The 12845-nt window shown below is 41.1% G+C and overlaps 2 protein-coding genes across 4 annotated transcripts; one reads left to right on the top strand and one right to left on the bottom strand.

Moving 5' to 3' along the window:
- Window positions 1–97: 97 nt before the first annotated feature.
- tmed2 (transmembrane p24 trafficking protein 2) lies at window positions 98–3239 on the bottom strand. Of its 2 annotated transcripts, XM_008325628.3 has the most exons (4): window positions 2869–3228; window positions 2155–2347; window positions 1559–1666; window positions 98–1478 (listed from the first exon to the last, which is right to left on the bottom strand). In XM_008325628.3, the coding sequence occupies exons 1-4, from the start codon at window positions 3046–3048 to the stop codon at window positions 1354–1356; spliced, it is 606 nt and encodes a 201-aa protein (XP_008323850.1). In that variant the 5' UTR covers window positions 3049–3228; the 3' UTR covers window positions 98–1353. The 2 variants fall into 2 exon arrangements, with proteins under 2 accessions (XP_008323850.1, XP_024918016.1); XM_025062248.1 differs by lacking the exons at window positions 98–1478; window positions 1559–1666 and adding an exon at window positions 1673–1965 and having other exon boundaries at window positions 2869–3239.
- A 731-nt stretch (window positions 3240–3970) lies between these two features.
- ptpn11a (protein tyrosine phosphatase non-receptor type 11a) lies at window positions 3971–11882 on the top strand. 2 transcript variants are annotated; one of them, XM_008325630.3, is made up of 16 exons: window positions 3971–4477; window positions 5646–5768; window positions 6167–6361; window positions 6760–6952; window positions 7442–7561; window positions 7665–7778; window positions 8347–8443; window positions 8536–8615; window positions 8740–8898; window positions 9354–9485; window positions 9761–9915; window positions 10029–10096; window positions 10221–10372; window positions 10456–10574; window positions 11027–11132; window positions 11579–11882. In XM_008325630.3, exons 1-15 carry the CDS (start codon window positions 4464–4466, stop codon window positions 11094–11096), a joined length of 1791 nt encoding a protein of 596 aa, XP_008323852.1. In that variant the 5' UTR covers window positions 3971–4463; the 3' UTR covers window positions 11097–11132; window positions 11579–11882. The 2 variants fall into 2 exon arrangements, with proteins under 2 accessions (XP_008323852.1, XP_008323851.1); XM_008325629.3 differs by having other exon boundaries at window positions 3972–4477; window positions 8536–8633.
- The last annotated feature ends 963 nt before the right edge of the window (window positions 11883–12845 follow it).

Consider the following 12845-nt stretch of genomic DNA (forward strand, 5'->3'; position numbering starts at 1 on the left):
CCTTATCTTTCATAGTGTGTATTTATCCCCCACCAGTTTCATAAATACTTTTCACAACAATCTCTAAAACACTTTTATTTAATAACAAAGACAGGAGTGGTTGTACAGAATATTGGCTTTATTATGAAACCTGTGGCATTTTTCAGGCAAACATTCTTCATTTGTACAGATCCATTAATCAGATTTTATTGAAGTAACAAAAGAAACGTGTCCAGCCTGAGCTCACGCAGTATGTTTTTACTAATACAAAACTGGAGCATATCCAATAACATACAACAGAGTCTCCTCTATCCCAGTGTGCTCGGTGTAAAATGTATCAAACACAAGATACAAATAAATGCAATCGAAACTGTTGCATGTTACTACATAGACTCCAGAAGAATATTCAAAATTGTATACAATCATATAATTTAAAATCCCGGACCCTAGCACACTCCAATAAAAGCAACAAAAGCACACGGCAGTCAATAACGGCTCAAACCCCCAGCCCACCCAGCCAGCCTTAATCAACATGTAACAAGTGTTTCAGTATTTTTCTACATTTCAAATTGTAGCTCAAGAAGTTAAATTTAAATTCACCCTGCATCTCTCTTTTTAGTTTATGCCAAATTGATGTTATATTTGAAGAAACAACTATCCTCTGCCATTTCAGGCCCAAATCTTGCCTGCAGCCTCTGACCCCGAACTACAAAGGTAAGTTAATTATCTGCAAATCACATCCACTAAAGCTTCCTGTGGCCCAGGTCATCATGAACCCACAGAGCAAAATGCTGTGTACAGAAATATAAATTCAGGTTCTTTGAACACGTTTATTACAAGTGCAACTTTTTTTAGATCATAAATACAATGAATAGGACATTATTCAGCCTGGTTTAGACTCTGGCCAGCTGCATTTCAGACACTGATACTGGTTTCATGTTTGTTAATTTTTAGACACCTGCCAACCTTCAAATTTGAATCCAAATTAGGGTTATCCTGTGGCAAATCACTCACATACCACTTTGCAAATTTGTAAGCCTTTTTTCCAAAATTGACTGCAAAACCATTAGCCACAAATTACATCATACCGCCTAAACTTTACTAGCATCTGATTGGTATTAAAGTGTATTTTTAAACAAAAAATTGACAAAAAACTCTGACAAACCTAAAAAAAAAAACCTAAAAACTTTTGGGCCATTCATTCCAAACATACAAGTATTACTTACAGATGGAAATAAATGTGGTAACAGGACAAGGAAAATATCTAGGATCCAATTATATGTAGTCTTGATTTAAACTGCCAGTCTCATTTCCAGAGTGTAAATAATTGTCTTCGTAAAATAGTGAAGGACATGGAGGGATCACTTTATTACACTACACCACTCGGCGTACTTCGAAAAATCTCTTCAGGTAGTAAATCTGTCCAAGTGTCATCGCTACCAGGACCAGAGCCTCGAAAAATGACCAAAGCACAACTCTGCTGTTTGTGTTGTCATTGACTGGGGAGAGAAGAACAGAACATCTATGAGGTCAGGTACTGGAGCCTTTTGATGCATGATCTTTATGAAACAGGACTCACTTGCTCTGTGTATCCTCTCGCGGACTTCCATGTACTCCTGCTCATGCTTTACAGCAGTCATTGCAACTGCCAGCTCATTGATCATCTCCTCCAGTTTGTTTTGGTGGGCTGAAACAGGGCAGAATGTCAGTAACGTGCCCCACGACTTTTGAGCAAAGGAAACATGCAGTACGCAACACATGCTTAGCACATGGGACTCGTGTCACAGGTGACACTTTCCCACCAGCAACACTGATAGTTCACACATTTTTCTAACAGTGCAAACATCCAACCAATAAAGGACATAAAATGTTTTGATGAAACATACTGAGAAGGCACAATATTAGTTTTATCTATGGGAGCAACACTTGTTAGATAAAACTCAAACAAGAGGCTGCCTTGTGCCCTACCATCCCAGCTGTCACCACCTACAGAAGGGGAAAGTGCCCAAAATGTGGTCATACAGAAGAAATAAAGAATCATTATACTTTAATTAAAAGGAACAAAATAAAAACAGCTCCTAAAATCTACATGAACCCTCCGGAACAGTGCATTATTGTGTATTCTTTGGTATTATTACACACTGAACTAATAAATCCATAGAGGCTTTTGTTTACCTTCTGTCTCCATGTCCTGGCCTTTAGGTGCCTCTCCAATATCGATAGTGAACATGACAATCTTGGGTGTCATGGTTGACATCTTGTTACTGAAGCAGAATTTATAGGTCCCATCCATATGAGCTGCCACTGAATACTTACCACTGGACTCTCTGTCCCCTTTATAAATCTGCTTGCCATCAGGCCCTGTTATCTGTGATATTAAATGGAAAAATAACTCTACGTTAGGGCAAATCAGAGACTGGGCTGACGACAACATATGGTATCTCCAGCAGAGAAAAATAACTTTGCTTTTGGTTAAAAGAAACCGATAAATGACTGCATGTTATAAGAGCAATTCATATGTTTGCATCTTAGTTATCTATTTCACACACTTGAGATGAGAAATTGGATAAACCAACAAAGCAAGACACCTGCTAGGATAGCACTTCCTGTACTTCCATGTACTACAAAGATATATACCTTGTGCAATAACGTACACGGGGAAAAATCAATTAAATAACAAAAACATTGTTCGACCCGAATTTTTTGGTCGTTCGTATTCGAAACTCGGCAGCAGTCGCAACCGATCTATTGCAGTTTACTTATGCTAGCAGGAGGCTAGCAGCTAATGTTAGCACAGGCCTAAAAGTCTGACATATCACCTTAGGTTAAACATCATTTACCATTTTACTTAAGCTCTTTACTAGAAACAATGCTACTCGTACGGCTCACCTCTACATCAATATCCAGGAAGCCGCCTTCAGCTACTTCAAACATAAGGCCCATCTTGGTGCCGGAGTTCACTTGCTCGTAGAAGCATTCCTCAGCATGGGCGTCTATGCTAACGAAGTAACCGGACGCAGTAGCAGACAGGACGGCAAGCAAGACAACGAGCTCCGACACGGTAAACATGGTGCAAATTGTATAAGGTGAACGTCACTGTGATTTCGACTGATCTAAAGTAACGTCGCTTCAGTAAATCCTGCGTGAGTGTAGGAGTCGGGTTTTACGTGCGAACTGTTGTATCAGAGAACAGCCGCTACAGCCACTGCTGCGCCGCTCTGTGACTGCCACGTACGGGCTTAAACCGCAGCCGCGGAAGGACAAACTTCATAGAGCAAACATCTGCGAGCTATGTGTATGAGTAGGATGCAGTATTCTATTCACGCCCACCAAGACGTTTACAAATAATACCAAAACAATTAATTGTTATTTTACACGTAACGTAAGTAATATCCCTTTTCCTTGTATTTTGATATGTCTGGATATATGTTTAGTTATTATTTCATATTTCTTCTGAAACATGCCTTGCCATGTAAGAGGATTTCTTAAAATATAGAAGCCTTGTTACAATTTAGTGTATTATGCATTTAGAGTATAAAATTTAATTTGAGGTTTCGTGTGGAGGAGGTTCCAAACCCTTTATGGGCCAAAAAATTCCTTTATGGGCCAAAGCGCCACTAGTTATTTTTATTTTTTATTTTTTTATCTAGCTATAAAAGTTCTATTAACAACACATCTGACCAAAGTTCTCCATACCAAAAGAATGTTACTAAAGTTTGTTGTTTTTGAGCTGATAGCACAATTAGACCTTGTAGGTATACCTCAAATTTTTACACTCAAAAAGACAAAAAGAAGCACACCGAATGTTGAATTCAATATTATATTTGTATTTCCAATTCATATTTGTTGAAATTATTATGTTTGCAATATTACAAACGATTTTCGAAAAACATTTGTACTTCACTTTATTTATATGTGCCTCGCACACGTACAGTAAGATGACAGTTATGTGCCCAGCTTTGAGGTGCAGCATCCGCTAAGTCTTCATTTTTGATGTGGCATTCTGGGGACCCGCAGGTTTCAGTGAAGCTGTGCCGCTTTCGCCGCTCTAACCACAAGAAACAAGGTTTTAATGAGCATGCGCAAGGTGAAAGTGGTTGTACTCTTTAATATTTGTCACGCTGCTCGCCGGAGCCGGCGGACCTCTGCGGTTTTAACCGATGTGCATGGATCGGCAGCAAAGAACGGCTGCGACGGGTGTAGAAATCCGCGCACCCTCTGTTTTGTCGCACGATTGGTGACGTCCAATAACCGACTCCCTGCGAAGTCAACAGGGCTAAGGCCTGAATACTTTTTTTTACTTTTTGTTTGTTAGCGACCGCTTGCGAAAATCGTGTGGGTGACCGGAGTTCGAAGCCCGTTTTGATCGGGTGTAAACAGATGAAGCACCCCGCCCCATAACCGAAGCAGACGCTGTCGGAAACGTTAGCCAGCCAGTTAAAGCTACCGCTAACTGCCAGCGAGGAAGTAAGGATAGAGAAAAAATGACATCTCGGAGGTAAGTGTGGAAAACAACTTCTAGTGCAAAGCTAGCTCCGTTAACACGGTCTCGGTTCTGATGGCTGGGTGTCGTTATGTCTGTGAACCGTGTCTGAGTGTGCTGACTTTCTATTAAGTAAAGTGACGAAGCCAGAGTAGCAGCTAGCCTCATTTAGCTCACACCGGCAACTTGGAGCCTTCCCTGAAAATGTTTGGTAATCAGCGTTAACGTATTTGCCTTGACCTCAAAAACTACATTTTTTTTGTTCGTATTTTAAGGGGTCAAATAAATGGAGTCCGATTTCAGTTTCAACCAACAAGCAAACATCCCAAAGCCGATTTTTCTTGTTTGATGAAGTTTTTCCCAAACCCTAGGGAAAAAAGTATACAGCTCCGAAGAAATCTGTTTAATTTGCACAACCGCCAAACACAGATTGGTGTGAACACGGTCACTTAAAACAACTACACTTCAGTTGGGTACTAAATACCCAATGTTGGTTTCTGGAACTATATCCGACAGATGACTCTATCTTCCATGGCAAATAAAGAAAATATAAAAAGGAATTCTGAACTTGCAGTGGTCTTATAGACTGAACGTTGTCATCGTGCATATTTCTGTTTTTTAGAAACGACATGTGCCCAATCTCGTTTTGAGTTTTATTAGAGGTGATGTTTTTTTATTCAAATGGTAGCAATGCAACTGAATGTTGCACTACCTACTGAGCTACAGCCAACCTGGCTAAGCTCACTGGTGCTCTGGGATCTTCGAAGTTATAGTAACCCTAAACTGTAAGACATGTGTAATTACTAAGGACATACTCTGTGACACATGCCAACTCAGAACAAAGTGCATATCTACCAGTTTTTGCCATCATCCAATCATCAGTGTTGCAGCGCCCTCCCACCACCGGCTTAGGTACTGGGTTGTTTAGGTAATCAAGGTATTAGGTCTCAATCATTCTATATTTATATACATGACAATATAAGTGAAATCAGTATATTTTTCAAGAAAGGAAGACATTAATTTGTGTGTGTTGCAGGTAAACACAGATACATGGCAGTATAGACACAAGTATTAATATCAACCAGATTTCTCACTTGTTTAGCTTTAATTAATTCATATGATGATAATGATCCGGGTCACCTTTATCTTGCAGTGTGGCTTATAGTTACTTTTCTTCCCTCAGGTGGTTTCACCCCAACATCACAGGTGTGGAGGCTGAAAACCTCTTACTCACGCGTGGAGTAGACGGAAGCTTTTTGGCCCGGCCCAGTAAAAGTAACCCTGGAGACTTCACCCTCTCAGTACGGTAAGTGAAGAAAAGTGTACAATGCAGCAATGGTTGAGCACCATAGGATCACCCACTTAAATTATTTAAAAGTCTGCAAAAATGTTCTTGTTCTCTCTGATGATTTTTTTTTTTAAATCTAGCAAATAAATGGATAATATATCAATTATGTTGCAAATTACAGGGATCATGTCCATTTTTAAGAAGAAAAACAATTAATACTTTCGTTAATGTTTAACTGATGGTTTGAGTGTGCACCAAGCAGTATTTTTTGTTACATAGTTGTTGTTTTTTTGTTATTGTATTTACAGCCACATTCTTGCCATTTTAGTTGAAGATAGATTGTCTTTTGTCTGATGACATTAATGATGTGTTCGCCTTTTGGTGGCAACTGTTCTCTGTTGCCATTGTCACTGCAGACGAAATGGAGCTGTCACCCATATTAAGATCCAAAACACAGGAGACTACTATGACCTCTATGGTGGGGAAAAGTTTGCCACCCTGGCAGAGCTGGTGCAGTATTACATGGAACATCATGGACAGCTGAAGGAAAAAAATGGAGACGTTATTGAGCTTAAGTATCCACTCAACTGTGCTGATCCCACCTCAGAGAGGTGAGTTGTATTTAAGGCTGTAACATTGTCAGACATTGTAGCCTTTCTCTCCATGTTTCCTTGTTTAAACTGGAAATTTCCATGAGTGGAAAGAGGAACTTTACTGTGCAGTGGTTACAGCATGAACCAGACTCTCATCATATTACATTTATTTTCATTCCTTGTCGTCTCTCTTAGTATCATCTTGTGTGTTTTGATTACCTGTATTTTGTTTTTTACAAATAGTAGTAGTAGATTAATAGATGAAAATTTCTAGATAAAAAAACTCTAGATTAAGTCGCTGTTTGTATAAGTTTTTTATTTTTTTTTTTTTTTTTGAGACTTTCAAAGAAGTTGGGTTAAATTAAAGTGTTATTCCCTGTGAGTCCAGTTCAAACATTCCTGTTATCTGTCCTCAGATGGTTCCATGGACACTTGTCAGGCAGGGAGGCTGAGAAACTGCTGACAGAGAAAGGAAAGAATGGCAGCTTCCTGGTGAGGGAGAGCCAGAGTCACCCGGGAGACTTTGTTCTGTCTGTTCGAACGGGAGACGATAAGACTGACAGCAGTGACAGCAAACCCAAAGTTACTCATGTCATGATTCGCTGCCAGGTAAAAGTCTCCTCCTGTCTGTCCCTGTCTTCGTCCTCTTTGGTTTCCCATCGTTTCAACAGTAACGTGGCCACCAGGCTAATTTGGGACAGCACGTGATGTCATGACTGATAGAAAAGTTTCTCTGCACTTTTAAAACAAGCGCTCAGTTGCACATTATAAAAAGGCTACTTGGCAAAGAGGAAGTCATGTCAACATTAGCAGTAACTGTTTCTTCTCAGACTTCTTCTCTGCCCGTTTATTCAGTCTATTTAAAGAAAGCACAGACTTCTGTAGAAGTACAACGCTCTGATGACGGTTTAATTCCCAGAAAAGCCCATTTGAGCATGACTTTCAGTTTACCTCAGTCCACCAACAGACTAACTGTTGTTGTGAAAGAATGTTTGAAAATACCAGACCAGACCATGACTCCTGTGGGTGACCGTTTTTTGTTGTTGTTGTGCAGTTGAATGTGATGCATTTCTTTTTATGTCTGTGGCTTCTTACTAGCATGACCTGAAGTATGACGTGGGTGGAGGTGAGAAGTTCGACTCCCTCACTGACTTAGTAGAGCACTACAAAAAGAACCCTATGGTAGAGACTCTTGGTACCGTGCTTCAGCTTAAACAGGTACACTTCAGCCCCTAGTCTTTTCAATATCAGTTTTATTGATTTTTTTTTTTTTTTTTGAGACTTGTCAGCCTTTCTGACTTACTCATGTTCTCCCCTCCAGCCCCTAAACACTACTCGCATCAATGCAGCAGAGATTGAAAGTCGGGTTAGGGAGCTGAGCAAACTGGCCGAGGCCACAGATAAGGTCAAACAGGGCTTCTGGGAGGAGTTTGAGGTGAGTGTTTTTGACCTTTTCTATTAAAAAAAAGTTTGACTTTTCAGGTTTTCTTTTTTATGAATGACTTAAGAGGGTCTTTTTTTCCCTTAATTTCCCAAAGGGAACTCCCAAGGAATTAATATCTCTCTCTCTCTCTCTCTCTGTCTCTCTCCCTCTCTCTCTCTCTCTCTCTAACCACCACTGTCTCTCTATCTAAATAGTTTTCACATGAAATAAATGCACGTACATAAACCAATAAATGACAAACACACTCACACATTCACTTCCTGATTATGATCTTATGACATTGTGCAGTGGAGTGCCTTGCAACAAGGCGTAGCACGTTTGTCAACCACAATTTGACCATAGCGACAACATAAGGGTGTGGGTGTTTTCTAGATTACTGGTGTGTGGTTGATATTTCTCACATGTGTCAGATAATTTTTGTTGTGTGAAGTTAAAACTCTACAGGGGAGACGACAACAGATCGGCTTCACGATAAAGACCATGATCGATTGTTAACATGTAAAATAAAGTCCACATGGTGAAACTCAAACTCTTTTCACTTTTCTTTCATTTTGTGCAGACTTTGCAGCAACAAGAGTGCAAGCTGCTGTACAGTCGCAAAGAGGGCCAGAGAGTGGAGAACAAGAACAAGAACAGATACAAGAACATCCTGCCCTGTGAGCCACATTTGCTTCTTTTCATACGGCAGCACAGACGAGCAGCGTGCTGTGACGTGGTTTTATCTGACTGTTGTTCTGTGTGTTCACAGTCGACCACTCGCGTGTGGTGCTGAATGATGGAGACATTAATGAGCCAGGCTCTGACTACATCAATGCCAATATCATCATGGTAGTATCTGCTGTCATGGTACACACACTCCTCAGAGCACTCTCTCTCTCACACCAACATCAACACTTACATTGTCTGTTCTACTGTTTTGACTGTTTCTGCCCGTGTGTGTGTGCGTGCGCAGCCGGAGCTGGAGTCAAAGTGTAACAGCACCAAGGTGAAGAAGAACTACATCGCTACTCAGGGCTGTCTGCAGAACACCATCAGTGACTTCTGGAGGATGGTGTTTCAGGAGAACTCCAGGGTCATCGTCATGACCACTAAGGAGGTGGAGAGGGGAAAGGTGAGCAAAGATGAAGTGCGGATCGCTTCTTACTGACAGCTGGTGATTATCTGTCGAGATCTGTTTGAAACCTTCTGTTTGAAAGCTTCAGTTGGCCCTTTTAAACCCCTTCGCTAATGTCTAAGAGTGTAACGTGAGGAGTAAAGGCTGTCTGCTGTATTTAACTGCCACTTACTCTCCTTTAATTACCTTTTTTTATTACACATTTTCAACAGGTAATCTATCAGATTCAATATCATCTCCCATCCCATTATATTTTCAATGCACAGCCTTACATCAAGCTTCTGAGTCAAGTCCTGTTCTTATTAATAGACAGTTCATCTGTTTCGTTAAATCAAACACCATTTTGCTGGTAATGTCCAGGTGACAGTTCTATTATTGTAATAAGAAAATCCAAGATGGCTGACGGTGTATGTATGTAGTTGATGTGACAATGTTATCGCTGTGTGTTACAGAGTAAATGTGTGAAGTACTGGCCCGATGTGTTAGCTCTGAAGGAGTACGGTGCCATGCGTGTTCGCAGTGTCCGAGAGACGGCTGCTCACGACTACATCTTACGAGAGCTGAAACTGTCCAAGGTCGGCCAGGTGGGTTTGTCTGGATACACACGGCTGGATAAAAGTGTCCACTGGATCGCCACGAGAGATTAGACCTGGCTGTGGTTTTAGACCAGGGCAGTCAGCTCCTTCTTCTTTAAAGGCTCAGTTTTTAGTTTTTTCTTTAAAAGCTAAAGCAGAGCATTATGATAATCAATACAGTTAAATTGATTCTTACTGATACAGTATCATTCAATGTAACTAGCTCTGATTCAGTCACTCAGGGCTGGAAACTCTAACCCTCCTCCTGTGTCTGTTTATTTTAGGGGAACACAGAACGCACAGTGTGGCAGTATCACTTCAGGGCCTGGCCGGACCACGGCGTGCCCACTGACCCCGGAGGTGTACTCGACTTCCTGGAGGAAGTCAACCTGAAGCAGGAGAGCATACTGGACGCCGGGCCAATAGCAGTGCACTGCAGGTGAACAACACGGGGACACCGTAGACACCACTTAATGGAAATAAATGAGGAATAAAAGAAAATCCTAAAAGTCCTCTCTCTCTCTCTCTCTCTCTCTCTCTCTCGTTGTGCAGTGCAGGGATTGGGCGAACAGGAACATTCATAGTGATTGACATGCTGATAGATGTGATCAGGGAAAAAGGTGAGTTTTCTCACATTATTGTTGTTTTCTCTGTCTGTAGTCATAGCCCTTAACCTCCTATATTCAGTAGTAGGCAGTGGGTGGAGGTCTTCAGGGTTTTGACCGGTGCTCTTCACATCCGCAGGAGTGGACTGTGACATCGACGTGCCAAAGACCATTCAGATGGTCCGATCCCAGCGCTCTGGGATGGTGCAGACTGAAGCGCAGTACAGGTTCATCTACATGGCCGTACAGCATTACATAGAAACACTGCAGAGACGCATCGAAGAAGAACAGGTCGGCCGCGGAACACGCGTCTCTTTTCACGTGGTCAGCTCTTTGATCTGCTCCCGACTCTAACCGTTCTTTCATTCATACAGAAAAGTAAGATAAAAGGCCGTGAATACACCAACATTAAGTATTCAATGTCAGACCTGACTGGAGGGGAGCAAAGCCCTTTGCCTCCTTGCACTCCCATCCCTACTCCCACCTGCACAGAGTAAGTAAACTGTTTGGAAAACACCTGCTAAAACTGCTGTGTAGCTCGTCACAGTAAATTTATTAAATACTGCTTTAGGTTAAGTTTGTTTTTATGTCCTTATAAATAAAGGCCTGTGTTTGGATTAGTCATCTGAACAACATACGCTCAAGCAAATAAACAAAGGAAGCAGCTGCGAGTGCAGAGCAGACAATAAACTATGCAGCTCTTAATGGCACTGGCTCATTTAGAGGGAAAAATGCACAATAAAATACTGTTCATACGTTCACTAAGAAAAACACGCAATTTATTCACTGCATTTTTCCGTCTGTTAAACAAGATTTAGTGACAACACTGTTGACGTTTGGTACAATCTTCATGTCACAAACTTACAGTAGCTGCATGCAGCCAAGGTTGTGACGCAACCAACTTTATGATGCAACTAAAGAACACTGTCTGTCGTGTGTCATCAGGATGAGGGAGGAGAGCTCCAGAGTGTATGAAAATGTCGGACTGATGCAACAGCAGAAGAGCTACAGATGAGATTCATCCATGACATCTGTGATTCGATCTTTCCAGGTAAAGTGAATATTTAAATTTAAAAATTCAGATAGATGAGACTTGATTTTTTTTTTCCTATCTTTAAATCAGTGATACGGCTCAAAATATCACAACGTAAACTTATCAGGATCTTATTGTTTTTAAACAATCAGTGTGAACCAATAAAATGGGAATTATTATCAAAACCATCTGAAAATCAAAGCCAGTCTTGGTGTTCGCAATTTATCTGGAATTTTTCTGTCCACTCACATCAACTGCACAAAGAAGAATTCATCTTTGCTTATGAGGTTATATTTTGATTAAGAATGACTTCATCAGACAAGTATTGGACCATCTGAGTGAAGGGTACTCTGTGTACTTCAAGCAGTCCTGCAGCAGCAGCTGTAGTAAAATGAGGCAGATGTTTGTGGAGGTGCTGCACCGTAATCTGAAAATACTTTGGGTTCCTCTTGTGTCTCCTTCAGGATCTCGATACCTGACCGTTCATTTGCCAGCCACACCTTGACGCCTGAGACTTGACCGTAATGACATGGAACAACGGACACACTCACACACTCGTACACAAGAAAGAGAGAGAGACCAGACTCCAGGCTTCTCCTGTTCTCCCTCATCTTCCACAAACCGTCGCCCTCTAGATTGAATTTTAAACCACTGTGATGATCAGAGGAGCCTCCTAGAAGCCTAACACACTAAACCCTTGACTAAACTGTGTCTAGCCTTTGTCAGTGTCACTTCAACAAGGGCTGCACACAGTGAGCACTCTCCTCAGACGGGGGAAAAAGTAACGTAGTTAACCTTTGCTCATCACTTGTTATTATTTAGATTTGTTTAATTAACCAAAGGAAAGTTTAGAATGTTTTGTGTCAAAGAATGTGAGAAGGAAATTCAGGCCGACGTCCAAACCACAAGAGAATTTTCTTTTCAGCCAATTTAAATTCCTTTATACCAGATAAGCCTTTAAACAACTGGGAGATTAGAAGAAACTGCACAGTTTCTGAAGTCATCGGTTTAGACTCCTGGCCTCTGAATGAAGAAGTATTGGCCTGTTGAGGTGAATAACATTTCCAGTCGATCCGTTTTTGTTATCCCCAGACTTAAAAAAACAAAATCAGATTCCGGCTGGTCAAAATCAGTGTAAATGGTCTTTCTTTTTTTTCCCTTCTTTTATTCATGTCATGTTTAATTTGCTTTTTGCTTGGATACACAGTGTCTGTTAACCATTCCTGAAGTCCTTAACGCTGCCATTTTTTGCAGCATATGGCTAACAGTCCAGCCTGGTTTCACCTGCTGGACTAACGCCTGCGTCATGCGGTGATCTCACAGGAGTTCAATGGCAGAGTCGACGCCATGTCTCTGTCACAGTGACATTTCCGTCTATTTCAGGCATCACCATCGAAGTTTGACTGCCAAAATAACTTATGTTTTTTTTTTTTAAAAAAACTTGTTTTAAGTGCATATTACTTTTTTTTTTCTTTCTTGTTCCTTTTATCGCCTTTTCTGTACTTCTGCCTGTTTTGAGCACCACATGTACTTAGGTTTAAGGTTCACTGCTTAACCTGTTCTGCACTTGGTAAGTGTCTGTACTGGCTGACAGTACAGACACTTACTTTTGCTGTAAAGGCTTATTGGTCTTTGATCATCAGCTGAAATCAGTAGTCTCTCTCACACACACACACACACACACACGCACGTACGACATTTTTGAGCAGGAGCGCGTTTTGTTCCTGCCTC

Source organism: Cynoglossus semilaevis, chromosome 14 (genome assembly GCF_000523025.1).
Source record: "Cynoglossus semilaevis isolate Cse_v1.0 chromosome 14, Cse_v1.0, whole genome shotgun sequence".
Taxonomy (NCBI): domain Eukaryota; kingdom Metazoa; phylum Chordata; class Actinopteri; order Pleuronectiformes; family Cynoglossidae; genus Cynoglossus; species Cynoglossus semilaevis.